The sequence below is a fragment of the Anomaloglossus baeobatrachus genome, chromosome 8, assembly GCF_048569485.1.
Source record: "Anomaloglossus baeobatrachus isolate aAnoBae1 chromosome 8, aAnoBae1.hap1, whole genome shotgun sequence".
NCBI classification, from domain to species: Eukaryota; Metazoa; Chordata; class Amphibia; order Anura; family Aromobatidae; genus Anomaloglossus; species Anomaloglossus baeobatrachus.
The window spans coordinates 42,308,797-42,332,078 of NC_134360.1; the positions used below are offsets into that span (position 1 = coordinate 42,308,797).

Consider the following 23,282-nt stretch of genomic DNA (forward strand, 5'->3'; position numbering starts at 1 on the left):
AACCCACGGCAAGCCAGGTGGTCCTTGTTCTTTGCCAGATTTGATTTCCAGCTCCATTTCCGACCCGCGGACAAGAATGTACGCGCAGATGCCTTGTCCAGGTCTTTCATGCCCATGGAGCAGGAGGAGGAGACATCCCAGCCCATCATCTGCCCTAGTAAGATCATTCCGGTGACTCCTGTCACTCTGGCCCAAATACCGCCCGGGAAGACCTATGTCTCTGAGACTGACAGGCAAAAAGTGTTACACTGGGGCCATGCCTCGAAAATAGCCGGTCATGCTGGTCAGAAGAGAACATGGAGTACGATTGTACGTCATTACTGGTGGCCATCCCTTCGCACGGACGTCGCTTCTTTTGTCTCAGCCTGCTCCTCTTGTGCCAGGAATAAGACGCCCAAACATCTGCCATATGGCCGTCTTCTGCCTCTGCCTATACCCTCAGTACCGTGGCAACACATTGCGATGGACTTTATTACGGACTTGCCATTGTCCTCCGGACACACAGTTATATGGTTCGTGGTGGATCGGTTCTCTAAAATGGCTCATTTCGTCCCTATGGCTGGACTGCCCTCTGCCCAGGAACTCGCTGACGCCTATGTACAACACATCTTCCGCTTGCATGGCTTTCCATCACACATTGTGTCCGACAGAGGAACTCAGTTCACCTCCCGCTTCTGGAGGGCTCTCTGCAAACATATGGGAGTGACTCTGGACTTTTCATCAGCCTACCATCCTCAGTCGAACGGCCAAGTGGAACGGGTCAATCAGATCTTGACCTCCTTCTTACGTCACTACGTCAACGCCCATCATGACGACTGGTCCACGCTTCTTCCTTGGGCTGAATTCTCCCATAACCACCACGTCAGTGAGTCCTCCTCCAGCTCTCCCTTCCATGTCGTTTACGGACTTCAGCCTTCCGTCCCATTACCTGTATCCTCTTCCTCGGATGTCCCTGCTGCTGATGCTGTAGCCCGTGACTTTGCAACCATTTGGGACTCTGTTAAGGCGTCCCTTGGACGTGCTTCCCTGCGGATGAAAAGACACGCAGACAAGAGGCGGCTGGACCCTCCGTGTTTCTCTCCAGGAGATCTCGTCTGGCTTGCTTCCAAGTACGTCCGATTGAAGCTACCATCCTACAAGCTGGGACCTCGCTACATCGGGCCGTTTAAAGTCCTCGGCAAGATCAATGAGGTCTCCTACAAGCTGCAGCTCCCGGCCACGATGAAGATACCCAACTCCTTCCACGTCTCCCTGCTCAAGCCGGTTGTCCTTGGTCCCTTCTCCGCTGCTGCCAGTTCGGCTCCCCCTCCTATTGCCGATGACGACATCTATGCGGTAAGGGATATCGTGGCCATGAAAACTGTACGGGGCCGACAGTTCTTCCTGGTGGACTGGGCAGGGTATGGTCCTGAGGATAGGTCCTGGGAACCCCGGGAGAATGTGGGTACTCCTTTGATCCGTGCCTTCCTGTCCCGGTTGCGGGGAGGGGGGCGTACTGTCACGCTCCCCGGGTCCCCTGCTCTGTTCCCCGGCTCACCTGCCACGCTCCCCGGCTTCCCTGCGTCGCTCCCCGGTTCTTCTGTCCGGTCTCCGCCGCTCCCCGGTCTCCAGCCTCCATTGCTTGCGGTTCCCAGGCGTCCTGGTCCCCGCTCCCGGCGCCCGTCGGCTTCTCAGCCCCAGCCTGGCTCTGCTGCTTCCTCTTCACCGCTCCCTGCCCTGGCTTCTGGCACCCGGGCCTCGCGCATGCGCATTAGGGCGCGCGCGCGCGGTCATTGACCCTTTCTTAAAGGGCCAGCACCCACTAACAGGAAATTGGGCACACAGGTACAGGGTATAAAGGGGTTAAGTGTCCAAGTGGGCGGGGCCTGTTCTTCGTGTTTCCCAAGCTAGGAGTCAGGTCTCCTTGTGTTCCTGTGAGATACTCACCTCTCTCTCTTCTAGAGCCGATCCTGCTTCGCCATCCGGTCCTGCCGAATCCCGAACCTCGACCGCTGCCTATCTGCCATCCTGACAGTCCGTTCCATCTCTGATCCCTGCGGTGACCCGTCTGCTCGCTCCATCGGTTCCGGACTCCGCCTGACAACATCTTGGCCTCCGAACCTGAGCTCCGTCACCCGGACTACCATCAGTGACTCCGTGGTCCCAGGGACTTCTGCATTCTCCTCTTGTACACGGACTGTTCTGCTACCTGTAGTGCTCCAGCTACCGGACCCCTTACCATCATCAAGGAGTTCGGCCCAGTGGATCCACCTCCTGGGTCTGCCCGTCCACCTGGCCCTAACACCCTTTCTCCGATTTGGATGTGAAAACTCTCATATTGCAGCTGGGAGTGTGCACTTTCAGCCCATATTATATATATAATTGTATTTCTGAACATGTTTTTGTAAACAGCTAAAATAACAAAACTTGTGTCACTGTCCAAATATTTCTGGACCTAACTGTATATATATATATATATATATATATATATATATATATATATATATATATATATATATATATATATATAAAACGTACCCACTCTTCCCAAGTTTAACACTGAGTCTTTGCCCCTACTCCGGTGACTGTTGTTGTCTGTAGTGCTAACATCACATCAACAGCCCGGCACCTAATCAGTGAGTTCCACATTAGAGTTTGGAAACCTCCTTAAACATTAGACTTAAAGGTTTGGCTGATTTTAGTTCAAAGAATCTCCATCAGTACAGGAGTACATCACCAGAACCACCATTAGTACAGTAATACAGCACCAGTACCACCATCAGTACTGGAGTACTGGAGTACATCACCAGTACCACCATCAGTACAGAAGTACATTACCAGTACCACCATCAGTACAGGAGTACACCATCAGTACAGGAGTATATCACCAGTACCACCATCAGTACAGGAGTACATCACCAGTACCACCATCAGAACAGGAGTACATAACCAGTACCACCATCAGTACAGGAATACATAACCAGTACCACCATCAGTACAGGAATACATCACCAGTACCACCATCAGTACAGGAATACATCACCAGTACCACCATCAATACAGGAATACATCACCACTACCACCATTAGTACAGGAATACATCATTACCACCACCATCAGTACAGGAATAAATTACTAGAACCACCATCAGTACAGGAATACAGCACCAGGATTATCATCAGAACTGGACCACCATCAGTAAAGGAATTAATCACTAGAACCACCATCAGTAGAGGAATACATCATCAGGATAACCATCATTACATGAAAACATCACCAGAAATACCATCACTAAAAGAATACATCACCAGAAGCACCATTAGTACAGGAATACATCACCACTATCACCATCAATCAATACAGGAATAAATCACTAAAACCACCATCAGTACAGGAATACAGCACCAGGATCACCAGCAGTAGAGGATTACATCATCAGGACCAGCATCAGTACATGAAAACATCACCAGAAATACCATCACTACAGGAATACATCACCAGAACAAAAATCAGTACATAAATACATCATTAGAACCACCAGCAGAGAGGGTCCTGCCGATGCAGCAGTGGTGAGGTGGCAGTGGGATCATTGCAGGCCATAGCTTTTTTGAAGAGATGGGTTTTCAAGTTCCATCTGAAGGCTCCTAATGTGACAGAATCAGACGGATTGGGGACAGAATTCCAGAGGATGGGGATACTAGGAAGAAGTCTTGGAGACAATTGGGTGAGGAACGGATAAATGTGGAGGAGAGAAGGAGGTGTTGATAGGACCAGAGATTACATGTTGGAATATAACGGGAGATTTATTCGGAGATATACGGAGGAGACAGATTATGGACGGCTTTGTAAATTAGTGTTAGTAGTTTGAATCGGATACGGTGGAGGATTGGGAGCAAATGAAGGGATTTGCAGAGGGTGCTGGAGGAGGGGGCAGGCTGGGGTGTGGGGGAAGGGCCAGACTGGGTGCTAGAAGAGGGGGCAGACTGGGACCTGTGGTGCTGGAGGAGGGGGCAGGCTGGGTGCTGGAGAAGGGGATAGGCAGGGGTGTGGGGGAAGGGTCAGGGTGGGTGCTACAAGAGGGGGCAGACTGGGACCTGTGGTGCTGGAGGAGGGGGCAGGCTGGGTGCTGGAGAAGGGGGCAGGTTGGGGTGTGGGAGAAGGGCCAGGCTGAGTGCTAGAAGAGAGGGCAGGCTGGGACCCGGGGTGCTGGAGGAGGGGGCAGGCTGGGTGCTGGAGAAGGGGGCAGGCTGGGGTGTGGGGGAAGGGCCAGGGTGGGTGCTAGAAGAGGGGACAGGCTCGGTCCTGGGTTGCTGGAGGAGGGGGCAGGCTGGGTGCTGGAGAAGGGGGCAGGCTGGGGTGTGGGGGAAGGGCCAGGGTGGGTGCTAGAAGAGGGGACAGGCTCGGTCCTGGGTTGCTGGAGGAGGGGGCAGGCTGGGTGCTGGAGAAGGGGGCAGGCTGGGGTGTGGGGGAAGGGCCAGGGTGGGTGCTAGAAGAGGGGACAGGCTCGGTCCTGGGTTGCTGGAGGAGGGGGCAGGCTGGGTGCTGGAGAAGGGGGGCAGGCTGGGGTGTGGGGGAAGGGCCAGGGTGGGTGCTAGAAGAGGGGACAGACTGGGTCCTGGGGTGCTGGAGGAGGGGGCAAGCTGGGTCCTGGGTGCTGGAGGAGGGGGCAGGCTGGGACCCGGGGTGCTGGAGGAGGGGGCAGGCTGGGTGCTGGAGAAGGGGGCAGTCTGGGGTGTGGGGGAAGGGCCAGGGTGGGTGCTAGAAGAGGGGACAGGCTCGGTCCTGGGTTGCTGGAGGAGGGGGCAGGCTGGGTGCTGGAGAAGGGGGCAGGCTGGGGTGTGGGGGAAGGGCCAGGGTGGGTGCTAGAAGAGGGGACAGGCTCGGTCCTGGGTTGCTGGAGGAGGGGGCAGGCTGGGTGCTGGAGAAGGGGGCAGGCTGGGGTGTGGGGGAAGGGCCAGGGTGGGTGCTAGAAGAGGGGACAGGCTGGGTCCTGGGGTGCTGGAGGAGGGGGCAAGCTGGGTCCTGGGTGCTGGAGGAGGGGAGAAGTGGAGGAGTAGTGAGGAGAGAGGTGGATTAGTCGGGCAGCGGAATTAAAAACGAACTTCAGAAGTGCGAGAGTATTAGCAGGGGGCCACAGAGGAGGATGTTGCAGTAGTCGGGGTGGGAGATGATAAGAGCTTGCAGTAACATTTTCGTAGATTGGGAGGGGCGACTGTCAGCGAAGGAGGACGAGGATGGAGAGGTGTCTGTTTGCTTTGCCAGTAAGGTATGAAAAATGCCACAAAAAATGCAGAAATGCTTTTTGTAAATATTCTGTGCGCCCCACACATCAGCCTTTGTTCACACAGTCATCTGATGGCCGAACAGGAAAACACTGCGAGAAACATTTTCTTTTTCGGAAGCAAAAGTGATCAAAGCATTGTATGGTGGAAAAATCTAGAACTTGTCAGGGACAGAGAGGGGAGATCTGGAGAGTTTGGGCTCTTAGAAAAAGAGGAAAAAAGTAAACAAAAAACTAAGTGTCGCTTTGCATGGTCGGGGGGGTGAAGTGCGCCTGCGCCCGGAGTCACGGTCACTATTTCTGCCTATAATGACTCAGGACTGTGCTGTACGCGCACACTTTACGGCAATGTCGCGCTTTCCTGGCTGCGCTGGTGATGTATTGTCCGGCAGCGCAAGAGTCAAACGTCACGTGACAGCTGTCCGGGATTCGTCACCGCTCGGCGCTCCGCAGGCATCCAGGAAGAGCACAGAGTCATCGAGCACGGTGAGACCGAAAGAGAAGATCGCTGATAGCAGCGGGCGGGAGCGGCGGTGGTGACGGGTCCATGAGAGGTAACCGGGGGCGGAGAGGGAACAGGAGGGACTGCACAGTGAGGGGAGAATACAGGGAGGGGTGTAAGAGAGGGGGCAGGCTGAGTCCTGGGGTGCTGGAGGAGGGGGCAGGCTGAGTCCTGGGGTGCTGGAGGAGGGGGCAGGCTGAGTCCTGGGGTGCTGGAGGAGGGGGCAGGCTGAGTCCTGGGGTGCTGGAGGAGGGGGCAGGCTGGGTCCTGGGGGTGCTGGAGGAGGGGGCAGGCTGAGTCCTGGGGTGCTGGAGGAGGGGGCAGGCTGGGTCCTGGGGTGCTGGAGGAGGGGGCAGGCTGAGTCCTGGGGTGCTGGAGGAGGGGGCAGGCTGAGTCCTGGGGTGCTGGAGGAGGGGCAGGCTGGGTCCTGGGGGTGTAAGAGAGGGGGCAGGCTGGGTCCTGGGGGTGCCGGAGGAGGGGGCAGGCTGGGTCCTGGGGGTGCCGGAGGAGGGGGCAGGCTGGGTCCTGGGGGTGCCGGAGGAGGGGGCAGGCTGGGTCCTGGGGGTGCCGGAGGAGGGGGCAGGCTGGGTCCTGGGGTGCTGGAGGAGGGGGCAGGCTGGGTCCTGGGGGTGCCGGAGGAGGGGGCAGGCTGGGTCCTGGGGGTGCCGGAGGAGGGGGCAGGCTGGGTCCTGGGGGTGCCGGAGGAGGGGGCAGGCTGGGTCCTGGGGGTGTAAGAGAGGGGGCAGGCTGGGTCCTGGGGGTGTAAGAGAGGGGGCAGGCTGGGTCCTGGGTGCTGGAGGAGGGGGCAGGCTGGGTCCTGGGGGTGCCGGAGGAGGGGGCAGGCTGGGTCCTGGGGGTGTAAGAGAGGGGGCAGGCTGGGTCCTGGGGGTGTAAGAGAGGGGGCAGGCTGGGTCCTGGGGGTGCCGGAGGAGGGGGGCAGGCTGGGTCCTGGGGGTGCCGGAGGAGGGGGCAGGCTGGGTCCTGGGGGTGCCGGAGGAGGGGGCAGGCTGGGTCCTGAATAAGGGGGCTAGGTGCCGGGGCAGATTGTGTGCGGGGCAGGGGGATATACTGGACAGTAGAAGGTATGTAGATGATTACTGTTTGTATTAAAGTCTCCAGAACCTGCTCATCATAAAGTGAAACTGAGTCAGTAATCAGGTGACGGAGGGTTAATTTCCCAGTATAACCAGTCGCAGTGTCAGTGTAATGCAGGGTCAGGACAGATCAGGTGATTTCCTCATTGCTGCTGGAGGTTGTTTCCTTACCTTGTATCTTCTCTACATGTGACTGCGGGGGATGGGGGGGTTCCTGTATGTAGCAGCTTTCACTTTCCGTGCTCTGTGGGTTCTGGTTGTTGAGGTTGGGGGTCTCTCCTTGCACCGTCCCTCTACAGACTCTGCACCCGCCATATTCTGGGTGTTTTGCTATTGTGGGGGAGGTGTTGGTGGCCCGGGCTTCTGCTTTGCTCACTTTGGCCGTTATCTCTGCAGGAAGTGAAGTTCTGCTCCCTGGGCTCACGCTTGTCCTGCTCACATCACACTCAGGATGAATTCGGAGACTCAGAACAGCTCCGTCCCCAGCGTCACCTCCCTGCCCTTCACTGCCTCGTCCTATGCCACATCAGTGCTGCCAACAACACCCCCTGGCATGAGCGGAGAAAATGTTACCGTACCGCATGTGTGTCTGGTCATCCTGTACGAAGACATTGGAAGTTCCAGGTAACAGACTTATCCAGCAGTATAACCATGTCTTAATCAGAAGTTACTGCCTGTATTATGCTCCAGAGCTGCACTCACTATTCTGCTGGTGAAGTCACTGTGTACATACATTACATTACTGATCCTGAGTTCTGACTCATCTGCACAAAGCTTACTATGATGGTGTAATGTATATATACAGTGAGTGCAGCTCTGGAGTATAATACAGGATAAGTAATGTATTTACACAGTGACACCACCAGCAGAATACTGAGTACAGCTCTGAAGTATAATATAGGATGTAACTCTGGATCAGTACAGGATAAGTAATGTGATGTATGTACACAGTGACTGCACCAGCAGAATAGTGAGTGCAGCTCTGGAGTATAATACAGGATGTAACTCAGGATCAGTACAGGATAACTAATGTAATGTATGTACACAGTGACTGCACCAGCAGAATAGTGAGTGCAGCTCTGGAAAATAATACAGGATCTGACTCTGAATCAGTGCAGGACGTAATGTATGTACACAGTGACCCCACCAGCAGAATCGTGAGTGCAGCTCTGGAGTATAATACAGGAGGTAACTCAGGATCAGTGCAGGATAAGTAATGTAATGTATGTATACAGTGACTGCACCAGCAGAATAGTGAGTGCAGCTCTGGAGTATAATACAGGAGGTAACTCAGGATCAGTGCAGGATAAGTAATGTAATGTATGTACACAGTGACTGCACCAGCAGAATAGTGAGTGCAGCTCTGGAATATAATACAGGATCTGACTCTGAATCAGTGCAGGATGTAATGTATGTACACAGTGACCCCACCAGCAGAATCGTGAGTGCAGCTCTGGAGTATAATACAGGAGGTAACTCAGGATCAGTGCAGAATAAGTAATGTAATGTATGTATACAGTGACTGCACCAGCAGAATAGTGAGTGCAGCTCTGGAGTATAATACAGGATGTAACTCAGGATCAGTAATGTAATGTATGTATACAGTGACTGCACCAGCAGAATAGTGAGTGCAGCTCTGGACTATAATACAGGATGTAACTCAGGATCAGTGCAGGATAAGTAATGTAATGTATGTTCACAGTGACTGCACCAGCAGAATAGTGAGTGCAGCTCTGCATATTATGTATATATCATTGATATCTTGTCCTCCCTTTAGAGTCAGATACTGGGACCTGATGCTTTTAATCCCCAATGTCCTCTTCTTTGCGTTTCTGCTATGGAAATTGCCTTCTGCCAGAGCGAAAATCCGAGTCACTTCAAGTCCAATCTTCACCACTTTCTATATCCTGGTAAGTGTGACTTCTCCCTCTTCCTTTCCTTCCCTTGTAGTGTCCGGCGCTGCTCCCTCCAGCCCTGGGATGGGGCAGTGCTGGTGATTTCGGCACACAGCTGCACGTGTCCTATCCTGAGCTCTGTATGGGGAGGAGAGCCTCTTATTCAGCCCATTCTGCTCGGCGTTTGCCAGTCGCTCTCCCCCAGTGTCTGTATCTTTTTCACCTGACTCATATTCTGCTGCCCCCGTTCCCCCAAACTGTATAATTCATCTGTAATGGAGGACGCTGTATTTAGCACTCGGAGCTCAGACTGCTGGAAAAATAAATATGTAATGAATCCACGTGATATTCCTCATCTGTTGTGATTGAAGGAAAAAGATAATGTTTTTTTTTTTTTTTGTGATGTCGAATGCAGGTGTTTGTTGTGGCCCTTGTGGGAATTACACGAGCGATTGTGTCCATGACGGTCAGTTCATCCAGCGTGGCCACTGTCACCGACAAGGTAAGACCCCCTGTATCCGTGCCACCTTGTATATGGCATGTCTGGCTGTAGTGCCTCATCCTCTCCTTTTCCTTTAGGTTTTGTGGGAAATCACCAGGTTCTTCCTGCTCGCCATAGAGCTGAGCGTCATCATCCTTGGTATAGCTTTCGGTGAGTGACAAAATAGCCTAAGTAATATAGGATGTCCTGCACCTTTAATTACATCATGGTGATGCTGCCGGCTGTACATGTGCCCCTCCCCCTCCCTTTCCCCCAAGACTGTGTGTTCCCTTCCCCCCCGCCTGTGTCCCCTTTCCCCCCCCCCCCCCCCCGCCAACACTGTGTCCCCTTTCCCCCCCCCCCGCCAACACTGTGTCCCCTTTCCCCCCCCCCCGCCAACACTGTGTGTGTTCCCTCACCTCCCCCCCCCGCCCCAACACTGTGTGTCCCCCTCCCCCCCCCCCGCCAACACTGTGTGTGTTCCCTCACCTTCCCCCCCCGCCAACACTGTGTGTGTTCCCTCACCTCCCCCCCCGCCCCAACACTGTGTCCCCCTCCCCCCCCCCCCCCGCCAACACTGTGTGTGTTCCCTCACCTCCCCCCCGCCAACACTGTGTGTGTTCCCTCACCCCCCCCCCCCCGCCAACACTGTGTGTGTTGTGTGTTCCCTCACCTCCCCCCCCCTCGCCAACACTGTGTGTTCCCTCCCCAACACTGTGTGCAACGCTTTTGCTGTCTTTGTGCAACATGGAGGTTAATCTATTGTTAGCTGAGAGTCCCATCAGGAAGCTCATTCTCACTGGGGAGCTTACACCTATCTGTCTTCTTCTGAGCTCCTCTCAGTTGATTCATGACCGCATGATATCTGAGCTGAACTGTATGGTCACAAATCAGCTGAGAAGAGCCCAGGAGGAAAAAAACACATCCAATATGAGCTCACTGAAGGATTCTCAGTTATTTCATTATGCAGCCAGCAATGGTAGTGGTTTAAGGCCCTGTGAGCACTAGGCCGTTTTACCCGCGGTTTTGCTGCGGAAATTTCTTGAGAAATGTTTAAAATCTTTCTGCAGACATTTCCCAGCAAAACCTATGGGAAAAAAAAAAATAGCTGTGCGCACGCTGCGTTTTTTTTCTCAAAAAAAATCTTTGTGAAGATTTTCTTGAGAAAATTTCTTGAGAAAATGTGCATGTCACTTCTTTTCCGCAGGTACCTGCGGTATTTCACTCCATTCACTGTAATGTAATCGCGAAATTCCGGGGGTATACGGCAGGTAGCAAATGATGTGCGGTATACCCCCGGTATAGCCGCGATTTACCTGCGGTAATGCTCATCACTGCCTGCGGTTTTGCAGGAAGTGATGTCATTATGACACAAGAGGAAGCGGAGCAGAGTAAACACACGTCACACTCCCTGGACGCCGCACAGAAGCGCTTCCGTGTGACCTCCGGCGGGTGCCCGTGCAGTGTGTGTCCCGCTCCGGCCCCGCGGCTGCCTGCATTGCTGTGTGTCAGTGTCTGCCCGCAGTATCAGCAGCTTCTCACGCTGCAGCGCAGTGCAGACACTGACACACTGCAGTGCGTGCAGCCGCGGGGATGATGGGCGCTGCTGTCAGGAGGTTAGATGAGATCATTACCTGCTGTGACGATCTCCTGACGTCACTGCGGTCACTGCCGTCTATGCCCGCGGCCCGAGACTGTCACTGGCGGTGACATCACGGGCTCTCACGATACTGCTGACAACGCGGCGGGCATAGAAGGCAGTGCCAGCGTTGATGGCAGGACTGCAGGAGATCATCACTGCAGGTAATGATCTCATCTAACCTCCTGACAGCAGCACTTGTCATGCCCTGCAGTGACCTGGGCTGACCTATTGATGTTAGTTTAGGTCACTGCATTACTCTCCCAGCCAATGGGGAACCTTCTGTTCTTCTTTGACTGGGACAGTGACTATGGTATGGATCGTCGTGGGACCCCCCCTTCCTTATTGGATTACGCCGGATCCGGATTTGATTGTTCTTGTCAATAAATTGGTGAAAGAGGGGAAGTGGGGAGTGTTTTTTCAAATAAAACTTTTTTTGTTGTCTATTTTTTTATTTCTTACTGACTGGGTTAGTGATGTCGGGTATCTGATAGACGCGTGACATCACAAACCCCAGGGCTTGATGCCAGGTGACATTACACATCTGGCATCAACCCCATATATTACCCCGTTTGCCACCACACCAGGGCAACGGGATGAGTTGGGGCGAAGCGCCAGGATTGGCACGTCTAATGGATGCGCCACTTCTGGGGCGGCTGCAGTCTGCTATTTTTAGGCTGGGGAGTGTCCATTAACAGTGGACCTCCCTAGTCTGAGAATATCAGACCCCAGCTGTCCGCTTTACCTTGGCTGGTGATCCAATTTGGGGGGGACACCACGTTTTTTGTTTTAAATTATTTAATGTAAAATAACACGGCGTGGGGTGCCCTCTGTTTTGGATTACCAGCCAAGGTGAAGCTGCCAGCTGTGGTCTGCAGGCTGCAGCTGTCTGCTTTACCCTAGCTAGCTACAAAAGATGGGGGGGACCTCACGTCTTTTTTTTTTTTTTTTTTTTTAAATTATCTATTTTTTGGCTAAATACAAGGCTAGGCACCCTTTAGTGGCACATGAAAGTCACTAAAGGGTGCCAGCTTAGAATATGCAGGGGGGTGGAACATTATATAGGTCTTTCTCATCTATCTATCTATTCATCTATCCATCTTTCCCTCTATCCATTATCTACAGTTAGGTCCAGAAATATTTGGACAGTTTTGTTATTTTAGCTGTTTACAAAAACATGTTCAGAAATACAATTATATATATAATATGGGCTGAAAGTGCACACTCCCAGCTGCAATATGAGAGTTTTCACATCCAAATCGGAGAAAGGGTTTAGGAATCATAGCTCTGTAATGCATAGCCTCCTCTTTTTCAAGGGACCAAAAGTAATTGGACAAGGGACTCTAAGGGCTGCAATTAACTCTGAAGGCGTCTCCCTCGTTAACCTGTAATCAATGAAGTAGTTAAAAGGTCTGGGGTTGATTACAGGTGTGTGGTTTTGCATTTGGAAGCTGTTGCTGTGACCAGACAACATGCGGTCTAAGGAACTCTCAATTGAGGTGAAGCAGAACATCCTGAGGCTGAAAAAAAAGAAAAAAATCCATCAGAGAGATAGCAGACATGCTTGGAGTAGCAAAATCAACAGTCGGGTACATTCTGAGAAAAAAGGAATTGACTGGTGAGCTTGGGAACTCAAAAAGGCCTGGGCGTCCACGGATGACAACAGTGGTGGATGATCGCCGCATACTTTCTTTGGTGAAGAAGAACCCGTTCACAACATCAACTGCAGTCCAGAACACTCTCAGTGAAGTAGGTGTATCTGTCTCTAAGTCAACAGTAAAGAGAAGACTCCATGAAAGTAAATACAAAGGGTTCACATTTAGATGCAAACCATTCATCAATTCCAAAAATAGACAGGCCAGAGTTAAATTTGCTGAAAAACACCTCATGAAGCCAGCTCAGTTCTGGAAAAGTATTCTATGGACAGATGAGACAAAGATCAACCTGTACCAGAATGATGGGAAGAAAAAAGTTTGGAGAAGAAAGGGAACGGCACATGATCCAAGGCACACCACATCCTCTGTAAAACATGGTGGAGGCAACGTGATGGCATGGGCATGCATGGCTTTCAATGGCACTGGGTCACTTGTGTTTATTGATGACATAACAGCAGACAAGAGTAGCCGGATGAATTCTGAAGTGTACCGGGATATACTTTCAGCCCAGATTCAGCCAAATGCCGCAAAGTTGATCGGACGGCGCTTCATAGTACAGATGGACAATGACCCCAAGCATACAGCCAAAGCTACCCAGGAGTTCATCAGCGCAAAAAAGTGGAACATTCTGCAATGGCCAAGTCAATCACCAGATCTTAACCCAATTGAGCATGCATTTCACTTGCTCAAATCCAGACTTAAGACGGAAAGACCCACAAACAAGCAAGACCTGAAGGCTGCGGCTGTAAAGGCCTGGCAAAGCATTAAGAAGGAGGAAACCCAGCGTTTGGTGATGTCCATGGGTTCCAGACTTAAGGCAGTGATTGCCTCCAAAGGATTCGCAACAAAATATTGAAAATAAAAATATTTTGTTTGGGTTTGGTTTATTTGTCCAATTACTTTTGACCTCCTAAAATGTGGAGTGTTTGTAAAGAAATGTGTACAATTCCTACAATTTCTATCAGATATTTTTGTTCAAACCTTCAAATTAAACGTTACAATCTGCACTTGAATTCTGTTGTAGAGGTTTCATTTCAAATCCAATGTGGTGGCATGCAGAGCCCAACTCGCCAAAATTGTGTCACTGTCCAAATATTTCTGGACCTAACTGTATGTATCGATTATCTATCTATTATCTATATTATTTATTGCAGTTCAGCATAAAAAAACCGCAGGGACAAACCTGCAGGAAAAAAACGCGGCAAAAACACATGCGTTTTTCCCGCGGTTTTGGTGCGTTTTTTTACCACAGGTGCAGTAATCTTCAACTCCCAGAAGTTTCTCAAGAAATTTTCTTGAGAAAAATCACTTTTCTAGTGCGCACATACCATAACAATGTTTTAATGAAACCCAATTGTGGATAATTTTTTTTTATCATATTTTTGTTGCTAATTTAGTAGCTATTTCACTCTGCAGAGGTGGCCGGTAACCAAGGCAACAAGCTGTAAACAATAGAATTTAAATCTTTTTGTTTTTAAAAATAAGAAGTAAATTGCAAAGTTAATATTTTCACATGCACTTTGCAATTTTACCTATTTACCCAGATGAGATGGACCCTCTCTAAACCTGCGAGCTACCTTTCTAACCGCTCAGAATTAGACCCCACATCTAGTACCTGTTCATTACTTGACCATTATTGGGTTGACTTTATTCTGTGTCCTAGGTCATCTGGAAAGTAAATCGAGTGTGAAGCGGGTGCTGGCGATCACGGCCGTCCTGTCACTTGGTTATTCTGTAACGCAGGTAAATGATCCAGAAATGACTCGATTTGTGATGAGGGGAGTTATCTCCTGATTCCGGTCTCTATACATTCGGAATGGGGGGGGATGGGTACCACGCTCACGTTTCCTATAGATCTGGGGTGCGTCAGTAGTGTCGTTTTTTGTTTTTTTTTTTTTGTTTTTTTGTTCAGGGCACTCTGGAAATCCTGTACCCGGACGCCCATCTCTCAGCGGAGGACTTTAACATCTACGGACATGGCGGCCGGCACTTCTGGCTCGCCAGCTCCTGCTTTTTCTTCTTGGTAAGGAGATCAGACATATGGGTCTCAGTTCTGATGGTTCTCACCTTTTTAGGTTTGGTTCTTGTCACATCCGGTCAGGTATAACCGTCCTCTCCTGTTCTTTTTCTACAGGTGTATGCATTGGTTTCTATACTTCCGAAAACCCCATTGAAAGATCGCATCTCCCTACCATGTGAGTGAGGAGCCGGCCTGTGCTGGGGCGAGTGTGCACTCAGGGGTGTAGACATGGAGAGCAGAGTTTAGGAAAAAAGATGGCGGCTGCGGTGTGCGGCATCCAGTCCTGGCTTCTGTGGTTCGGACCAGGGCAGTCATCAATTCTGCGGCCAACAGACTACTTAATCGTGCAACATCATGACGTTGTTGCACGAATTTCATGAAGTTGTGGGGGGTCTAGTAAATATCAGAGGTGCCCAGGATGTCACCTGCAAAAGTGAAGATGGGTACAGAACAAGGAAGTCAAACCCGGGCCTTCCCGGCTCTGGCCTCCTCTCTCCGTGTGGGGGAGGGGAGCTCCCGGCTCTGGCCTCCTCTCTCCGTGTGGGGGAGGGGGGCTCCCGGCTCTGGCCTCCTCTCTCCGTGTGGGGGAGGGGGGCTCCCGGCTCTGGCCTCCTCTCTCCGTGTGGGGGAGGGGGGCTCCCGGCTCTGGCCTCCTCTCTCCGTGTGGGGGAGGGGGGCTCCCGGCTCTGGCCTCCTCTCTCCGTGTGGGGGAGGGGGGCTCCCGGCTCTGGCCTCCTCTCTCCGTGTGGGGGAGGGGGGCTCCCGGCTCTGGCCTCCTCTCTCCGTGTGGGGGAGGGGGGCTCCCGGCTCTGGCCTCCTCTCTCCGTGTGGGGGAGGGGGGCTCCCGGCTCTGGCCTCCTCTCTCCGTGTGGGGGAGGGGGGCTCCCGGCTCTGGCCTCCTCTCTCTCTCTCTATTGGGGGACGGGGGGCTCCCGGCTCTGGCCTCCTCTCTCTCTCTCTATTGGGGGACGGGGGGCTCCCGGCTCTGGCCTCCTCTCTCTCTCTCTATTGGGGGACGGGGGGCTCCCGGCTCTGGCCTCCTCTCTCTCTCTCCATTGGGGGGAGGGAGGGGGGGCTCCCAGCTCTGGCCTCCTCTCTCTCTCCATTGGGGGGAGGGGGGGGGCTCCCGGCTCTGGCCTCCTTTCTCTCCATTGGGGGGAGGGGGGGGGGCTCCCGGCTCTGGCCTCCTCTCTCTCCATTGGGGGGAGGGGGGGGCTCCCAGCTCTGGCCTCCTCTCTCTCTCCATTGGGGGGAGGGGGGGCTCCCGGCTCTGGCCTCCTCTCTCTCCATTGGGGGGAGGGGGGGGCTCCCGGCTCTGGCCTCCTTTCTCTCCATTGGGGGGAGGGGGGGGCTCCCGGCTCTGGCCTCCTCTCTCTCCATTGGGGGGAGGGGGGAGCTCCCGGCTTTGGCCTCCCCTCTCTCCATTGGGGGGAGGGGGGGGGGGCTCCTGGTACTGGCCTCCTCTCTCTCCATTGGGGGGAGGGTGGCTCCCAGCTCTGGCCTCCTCTCTTCTGGGGGGCCCTTCCGGCTCTGGCCACCTCGTTCCATACCAATCCCAAAAACAGGACTGCATCTGCATGGAGCTGCGGTTGGCCACCCTCATCACCCCTTCATTCATTCTTTGACATAACCAAGTGCAGATCCCGGATATTTAACCTTTAAGTTAAAACTCAGATCTCTATCAAATTTTTGCATTTACTTGATCCCGGTAAAACCAAATAGAATCCGTCGTTCTGTAGTTCAGTGTAGTCTGGTTTTCGGAGGCCTTCTTCATGTAGTTGCTGATACCTATAAGTAATAATGGACTCTTGGGACTGTTTCTATGCCTATGATACAATACAAGAAACGTGTGACATTAACCTTATGCGCCTGATGTTTTTTACAGCCAGAAAAAGCTTCTACGTCTACGCTATAATCCTGGCTCTGCTGAATTTGGTGCAAGGCATTGGCAGCGCCCTTCTATGTGCGGACATCATTAATGGGCTGTGGTGAGTGCAGAGCTACGATGGTTTATTATAAATAAATAAATAAATAAATAAATAAATAAAAAATATATATATAATTTTATTTATTTTTTATACCCCTTTTGCCCACCCATACACATGCACGCTCCTTTTAGATGAGTGTGCACGTGTTTTTAGTAGAAGTAAATGACCCAAGGATTGGCATTGGGCATGTTTAAATCCATGTGTCTAACTTTGCCCCCCTGACATCTGCCGTGTTAACAGAGCCAGGACGCCCCCTACTCGTTAGGTGTCCTGTTTTATGATGCGGATTAATGCATTATTTTACAGGGTGGTGTCGTGCTCTTTGGTTGGGAGCAGTCAGGTATCGGTGATCTCATCTGACACTTATTAATTATCACGTTGTCACCACATTCTCAGCCTCCTGCTAAATGAAAACATACAAGACCGAGAGTGTGGGAGGAAAAATAATCTGACGGACGCCGCGCAAACCTGCGAGAACATAACTCCCAAAATACAGAAGAATCCCCCAAAATACTGAGGAGTGAAGAATTGTTATTGCGCTAATGCATCTAAAATGTGAAGCCATCTTTCTATTAGGCTGGACTACAAATCTACCGTTCTGTGTATACAGCTCCTATGCAGACCAATGTCTCTCCATGGTTATAAATCATGCAGGCATGTTATTCTTTATTCATCTGTAGGCGTCTGATAAGTTCATGACCACACAGGGTTTGTATGAGGTCAGTACCATGGATACACATAGATCTGCACCGGAGCTGCGTACACAGTACGAGATTTCTTATAAATCCAGTTTGCAAATATATATTTTTTTTTTTTTTTTAATCCGGTATGCATTACTTGATGTGACACTGATCTGACTGTCCCATTTATTCATGTACGTTTTTTGTGTCTTTCTTCATTCCGCAGCCTCGTTGACGCCACCACATTCCTATACTTCAGCTTGTTTGCTCCTCTCATGTACGCGGCATTCCTGAAAAGCTTCTTTGGGTGAGTGTGAAAGGATCTCTTCAAGCTCTGCTTACACGCTGGTAATCAGAGCGGGGGTCAAGTCTCCCAAAAAGACTGTTAAAGGGAACCTGTCACCCGGTTTTTCCCTTATGAGCTGCGGCCACCACCAGTGAGCCCTTATATACGGCATTATATAACACTGTATATAAGAGTGCAGGCCGCTCTTTAGAACATAAAACAAACACTTTTATTATACTCACCTAAGGGGCGGTCTGATCTGATGGATGTTGCTGCTCTCCGATCCGGCGCCTTCTTTCTGCTGTGATCGCCGTCCTCTTTCTTTTGAGGCCCGTGTGCATGACGTGTCCTACGTCATCCACCCAAGCCTCCATTGAGGTCCTGCGCAGGCGCACTTTGATCTGCCCTGCTGAAGGCAGATCAAAGTATTGTAGTGCGCATGCGCTGGCGGTCTTTCACCTGTCATCGCGCCTGCGCATTACAGTATTTTGATCTGCCCTCAGCAGGGCAGATCGAAGTGCGCCTGCGCTTGACCTCAATGGATGCCTGTGTGGATGACGTAGGACATGTCATGCACACGGGCCTGAGAAGGAGGAGAATGGCGATGGCCGCAGACAGGAGGTGCCGGACCAGAGAGCGGCGACACCCATCGGACCGGACCGCCCCCTAGGTGAGTATTATAAAGGTGTGTTTTATGTTCTACACAGCAGCCTGGGCTCTTATATACAGTATGTTAGACTGTTGTATATAAGAGCCCACTGGTGGTGGCCGCAGCTTATAGTCGACAAATCTGGTGACAGATTACCTTTAAAGGGATAATCACATCTTAGAAACTGTTGGACCATAGCTAGGATAGGTCATAATCTTATAATTATTTGGGGGTCTGACCTTTGGGACCCCCATTAATCCTGAAAAGTAAAGGGAAGCAAAGCTGATATAGTGCACCATGTGCTTTACTTGTTGCTCCTGCACAGTATTGCTCCTGGCATCCTTAATGCACATTAGACTGTCAGCATTGGCGGGATTGTCGACAGTCTGATGTGTACAGGGTCCGCCTGACTCCCCCCTACACATGATGTCCGGTCAGAGATGGATCAAGTATATTGGATTTTCAACAATTGATGCTTCTGTTTTCCGGGAGATGAGTCTGAGAGCGGGTTTCTCATAGTGGGAGCCCTCGGCTGAGTGTTCCTATGTAGGGGGGGATTTGTAATAATGTGTATGGGGGGCTTCACTATTCAGAGAGGTGCAGCCATTCCCATTATCTTAAGTGGGTCCATGCTGCAGCTCACTTCGCAACTGGGATGCAGAGAGCGCTGCTCTGAAGGGAAAATTAGAAGGGGTCACTGCGCTGCAAAAGTGCTGCATTCCCTTTTAGTTTTCTGTATTGGTGAATCCCAGAGATTAGACCCCCTCTGATCACACAGAGAAGACGTATCCTAGTGATGGAATACCCCTGTAAATATTGAATTTTCAGTTTTAAAAGACGCACCCCAAATTTAAATGAGAGAAATAGGAAAAAATAATTTTTAATGGTAAAATGAGGGTCCGTCTTATAATCTTAGTGGGTTTTATAATGGCTCACCAGGGGGGAGTGGGGTTGGTGGAGGAGCTCAGGAGGGTCACAGGAGGCAGGGTCGGCGATGCTGCGGGCTCGGAGTAGGGGGTGTCGCGGCTCAGGAGGATCAGTGGATGGAGGGTCGGCGACGCTGTGGGTTCAGAGGAGGGGGTGCCACTGCTCAGGAGGGTCAAAGGAGGCAGGGTCGGCGATGCTGCGGGCTCGGAGGAGGGGGTGTCGCGGCTCAGGAGGGTCAGTGGATGGAGGGTCGGGGATGCTGCGGGCTTAGGAGGGGGTGTCGCGGCTCAGGAGGGTCACTGGAGGCAGGGTCTACGATGCTGCGGGCTCGGAGGATGTGGTGTCACGGCTCAGGAGGGTCAGTGGATGGAGGGTCGGGGATGCTGCGGGCTCAGGAGGGGGTGTCGCGGCTCAGGAGGGTCACAGGAGGCAGGGTCTATGATGCTGCGGGCTCGGAGGATGGGGTGTCGCGGCTCAGGAGGGCGACACTGTGGGCTCAAGAGTATTGCGGTGGCGGGCACCATTGATCTACCGGTGCACTGTGGCCGCCTTTGAACTGCAAGCGGTTGACACAATGGACTTCAAGAAAATGGCCGCGGAGGTGACGCGTGTGCAGATTGGCCTCCGTGGCCATTTTCTTTTAAATCCATGGCGTCAACCGCCGGCAGATCAATGGCACCCGCCACCGCGATACCCCCGAGCTCGCAGTATCGCCAACCCTGCTGAACCTCTCCACTGCAGGGACACACCCTCCTCTGAGCCCTCAATATCGCTGACCCTGCCTCCTGTGACCCCGCTCCACCACTGCCGCCCCGGAAACCCATATCCGGGTTATTAGATGCACCCTCATCCCCCCCGCCCCCCAGTTTTGGTGGGAAAAAGTGCGTCTTAGAATTACCGTATTTTCCGGATTATTTCTCTCCATCTTGTCTTTTTCTCCATTACTGACATTTCACTTATATTCCAGTTCGGAGCCGAAAATTCTCTTCTCCTACAAGTCTCAAGTGGACGAGGCGGACGATTCGGACGTGCACCTGCCGCACCCCTATGCCGTGGCTAAGAAAGAGGGCACAGACTCTGGGTTTTACTCCAGCACTCAGATCGACACGACGGCTTATCTCGATGACGTGGCCTCCATGCCGCACATCGGGAGCATTAACAGCATCGACAGCGACCGCTGGAAAGCCATCAACGCCTGAGCCGCGGCCCTCGGCGGAGTCAGTGAACATCTCGCGGAGGTCCGACCCAGCAATCCTGTGCTCTCTGGATTATACCGAATGTTGGTAACAGATGCAAGAGTGCAAATGTGTATAAAACATTTTGTTTTCCTCTTATGAAATTTGCTGTAATGTAAAATCTCCAGTGGGAATCTGAGACCTTCTCTTATGCTGCTAAGCTGTTGCAATCCTTGATGAGGAGGGAGGTTAGTGGTCGCGGTGCCATGTTGTCAGCCGTGGGGTCAACGTGGCGCATTATGCCCAAACGGCTCCCAGTCACCCAGAAGTGATCGGCGCGGTTTGGCAGGACTCCCATTGATATATGCTGGACTCCGAATAGCTGAAGCCTTGCAAATACTGCACCCCCGGGATTTCCCCGATTTCAGGACACCTATGTGATGGGGCGGCATTTGTGGAACTGAAGACCCTTACATGTGCCGGGCTGGGCATTAAACGAATATGCTGACGGATGATGCAAAAAAAAAAAGTCAGGAAGAGCTTTGCTTCAGGTTAATGAAGTGACTTTGGGTAGTGTGGCCCTTTAAATGTAAGAAATACAAATCTAAACAGATTTCGGTGCTGAAGTGGCGCTTTAAATCTCATCCCCCTGCGCCTGTTCGTATACTCTCTTTCCGGCGGCTTCACCCTTACCGTTGCCTCTCCGGTCCCGCGGCGCCGTCTTGTGGCCATAACGTCTGATTGGCCAGAAATCAGAAGGTCTCGAAACAAGTCTATGAAAGCCAGAGGCTCCCATAGACTTGTATTAAGTTATGACCACTGGTGCCCTCCATGAAATACTGCAGGTCACAAATTGCCGGAGAGACGCTGGAAAAAGATGAAGACGCTGGAAGGTGAGTATAAGGCCAGGGACAGGGGGCTTAGATTTAAAGCACCACTACAGCGTGGAAATAAAAAAAGAACCAAAATGCTGGAGTAGTGCTTTAACATTTAATGGAAAAAAAAACAAAGTTCTAAAAGTTTCTAATAGACTTTGGGGCTGAAGTTGTCCGTGTGCAGCAGGAATGGGGGGGGGGAGTGGGTGACAAAACTGTTAAAAATGGTGCAACTTTGCAAATTATGGGGGCTTAATGAAAACTTTGCCAACTTTTTTAAAACTTTATGATAGAAATGTGGTTCGGTCCATGTTGGCTTATATTCCTTACAATAATTATAACTTTAACCATGTAAATATGAATTATTCCATTCACCAACAGCAAGCAGAGATCTTGAGCGCAGTCAGAAAGTGAAAACCAAAGTATATTAGAAAGTTGCAGAACTTTTCATTACGTGATGACTAAAGGTTATTTGCATAAATACTGACAATCCCTTTAAATTATTCCGAGCGTCATGTGCCGGGATTTTACGGAACAATCATTATTACTTAACCCCTAAGATGCCATCTCGTCCTACTCCACGTGGGAAGCAGAATTTAAAGTGAACCAATCACCAGGATTTTCCTATATAACCTAAAGCCAGTGCTATACTGGCGCTATCAGTGTGATTCTATACATACCTGTAGCGGTCAGCTCGGATGTTTAGGTTCTGAAATCCAAGAAAGTAAAGTTTATAAAATTGAGTGACAGCAGCTGAGGATAATATCTGGGGGGGTATTCATACTTTTCCCCTCCCCCTGTTAGAATTAGCATAAGTATTATACAATCTATTTACTTTTTTTCCTTGCAGGACCTGTGTGAGGTCATACCCATGTGACCAGAAGGGGGCAGGGCCCCAGCCAACAGAAAAATGTTGCTTCCTGGTATCAGGTTTGTTGGCTGAGGCCCCGCCCCTTCTGGTCACATGGGTATGACCTCAGCACAGGTCCTGCTAGTGAAAAAGTGAATCGATTGTATAATACTTATGCTAATTCTAACAGGGGGAGGGGATAAGTATGACTACCCCCCAGATATTTTCTGATCCTCAGCTGCTGTCACTCAAGCAGCTGCTGATTTTATAAACTTTACTTTCTTTGATTTCAAAACCTATACATCCGAGCTGCCCACTACAGGTATGTATAGAATCAGCCTGATAGTGCCAGTATAGCACTGGATTTAGCTTATTTACGAAAATCCTGGTGATTGGTTTCCTTTAAGCAAAACTGCCTTCACACAATGCGGCCGACCATCAGTAATGTGTGGGTAAAGCTGTGTCAGGGCCATTTTCCTGCCATCAGTAGCGTCGATTATTGCCTAAGAATGTAGAAAATTTATTTTTGTTTTGGATAAATGAGAAAACTGCTGAATTTTATTTTAGTTTTTTTTTTTTTGTTTTTTTTTTTTGTTTTTTTTTTTTTAAGGAATATTCCCATCTTATAAAATAATGCACAGGATCAGCGCCCAACCCCCACTGATCATAAATCAATGGTATATTCTACTACCTTTATAAGATGGGGAAAAAACCTTTACAGCCCTGGAATATCATGTAATTATTTTATTGGTGTGTGTTTTTTCTTTATATATTAGATTTATCAATGCCTATAATCCATTTTTGGTAATATTTCTTAACAGCCTATAACAGATAATCTACAAAAATAGTTCAGTTACTTTGTAAATACGCAACATTGTTATTATACTCCAGAGCTGCACTCACTATTCTGCTGGTGCAGTCACTGTTTACATACATTACATTAGTTATGCTGTACTGATCCTGAGTTACATCCTGTATTATACTCCAGAGCAGCACTCACTATTCTGCTGGTGCAGTCACTGTGTACATACATTACATTAGTTATCCTGTACTGATCTTGAGTTACATCCTGTATTATCCTCCAGAGCAGCACTCACTATTCTGCTGATGCAGTCACTGTGCATATACATTACATTACTGATCCTGTACTGATCCTGAGTTACATTCTCTATTATAGCCCAGAGCTGCACTCACTATTCTGCTGGTGCAGTCACTGTGCACATACATTACATTACCTATCCTGAGTTACATCCTGTATTATCCTCCAGAGCTGCACTCACTATTCTGCTGGTGCAGTCACTGTGCA

At 50.8% G+C, this 23,282-nt stretch overlaps 1 protein-coding gene across 3 annotated transcripts; it reads left to right on the forward strand.

Annotated features, from left to right (window-relative positions):
* The first annotated feature begins 5,643 nt into the window (after nucleotides 1-5,643).
* TPRA1 (transmembrane protein adipocyte associated 1) lies at nucleotides 5,644-21,780 on the forward strand. Of its 3 annotated transcripts, none has more exons than XM_075320745.1 (11): nucleotides 5,644-5,746; nucleotides 7,253-7,480; nucleotides 8,634-8,766; nucleotides 9,167-9,253; nucleotides 9,331-9,403; nucleotides 14,190-14,269; nucleotides 14,439-14,549; nucleotides 14,661-14,721; nucleotides 16,432-16,534; nucleotides 17,441-17,521; nucleotides 20,044-21,780. In XM_075320745.1, exons 2-11 carry the CDS (start codon nucleotides 7,308-7,310, stop codon nucleotides 20,273-20,275), a joined length of 1,134 nt encoding a protein of 377 aa, XP_075176860.1. In that variant the 5' UTR covers nucleotides 5,644-5,746; nucleotides 7,253-7,307; the 3' UTR covers nucleotides 20,276-21,780. The 3 variants fall into 3 exon arrangements, with proteins under 3 accessions (XP_075176860.1, XP_075176859.1, XP_075176861.1); XM_075320744.1 differs by having other exon boundaries at nucleotides 5,695-5,814; XM_075320746.1 differs by lacking the exon at nucleotides 5,644-5,746 and adding an exon at nucleotides 6,898-6,990.
* The last annotated feature ends 1,502 nt before the right edge of the window (nucleotides 21,781-23,282 follow it).

Coding starts and splice junctions, on each gene's coding strand:
- TPRA1 (XM_075320745.1), top strand. CDS start 7,308: ATGAATTCGGAGACTCAGAACAGCTCCGTCCCCAGCGTCACCTCCCTG. Junction 9,254..9,330: donor TGGCCACTGTCACCGACAAG/GTAAGACCCCCT, acceptor CTTTTCCTTTAG/GTTTTGTGGGAAATCACCAG. Junction 9,404..14,189: donor CATCCTTGGTATAGCTTTCG/GTGAGTGACAAA, acceptor TCTGTGTCCTAG/GTCATCTGGAAAGTAAATCG.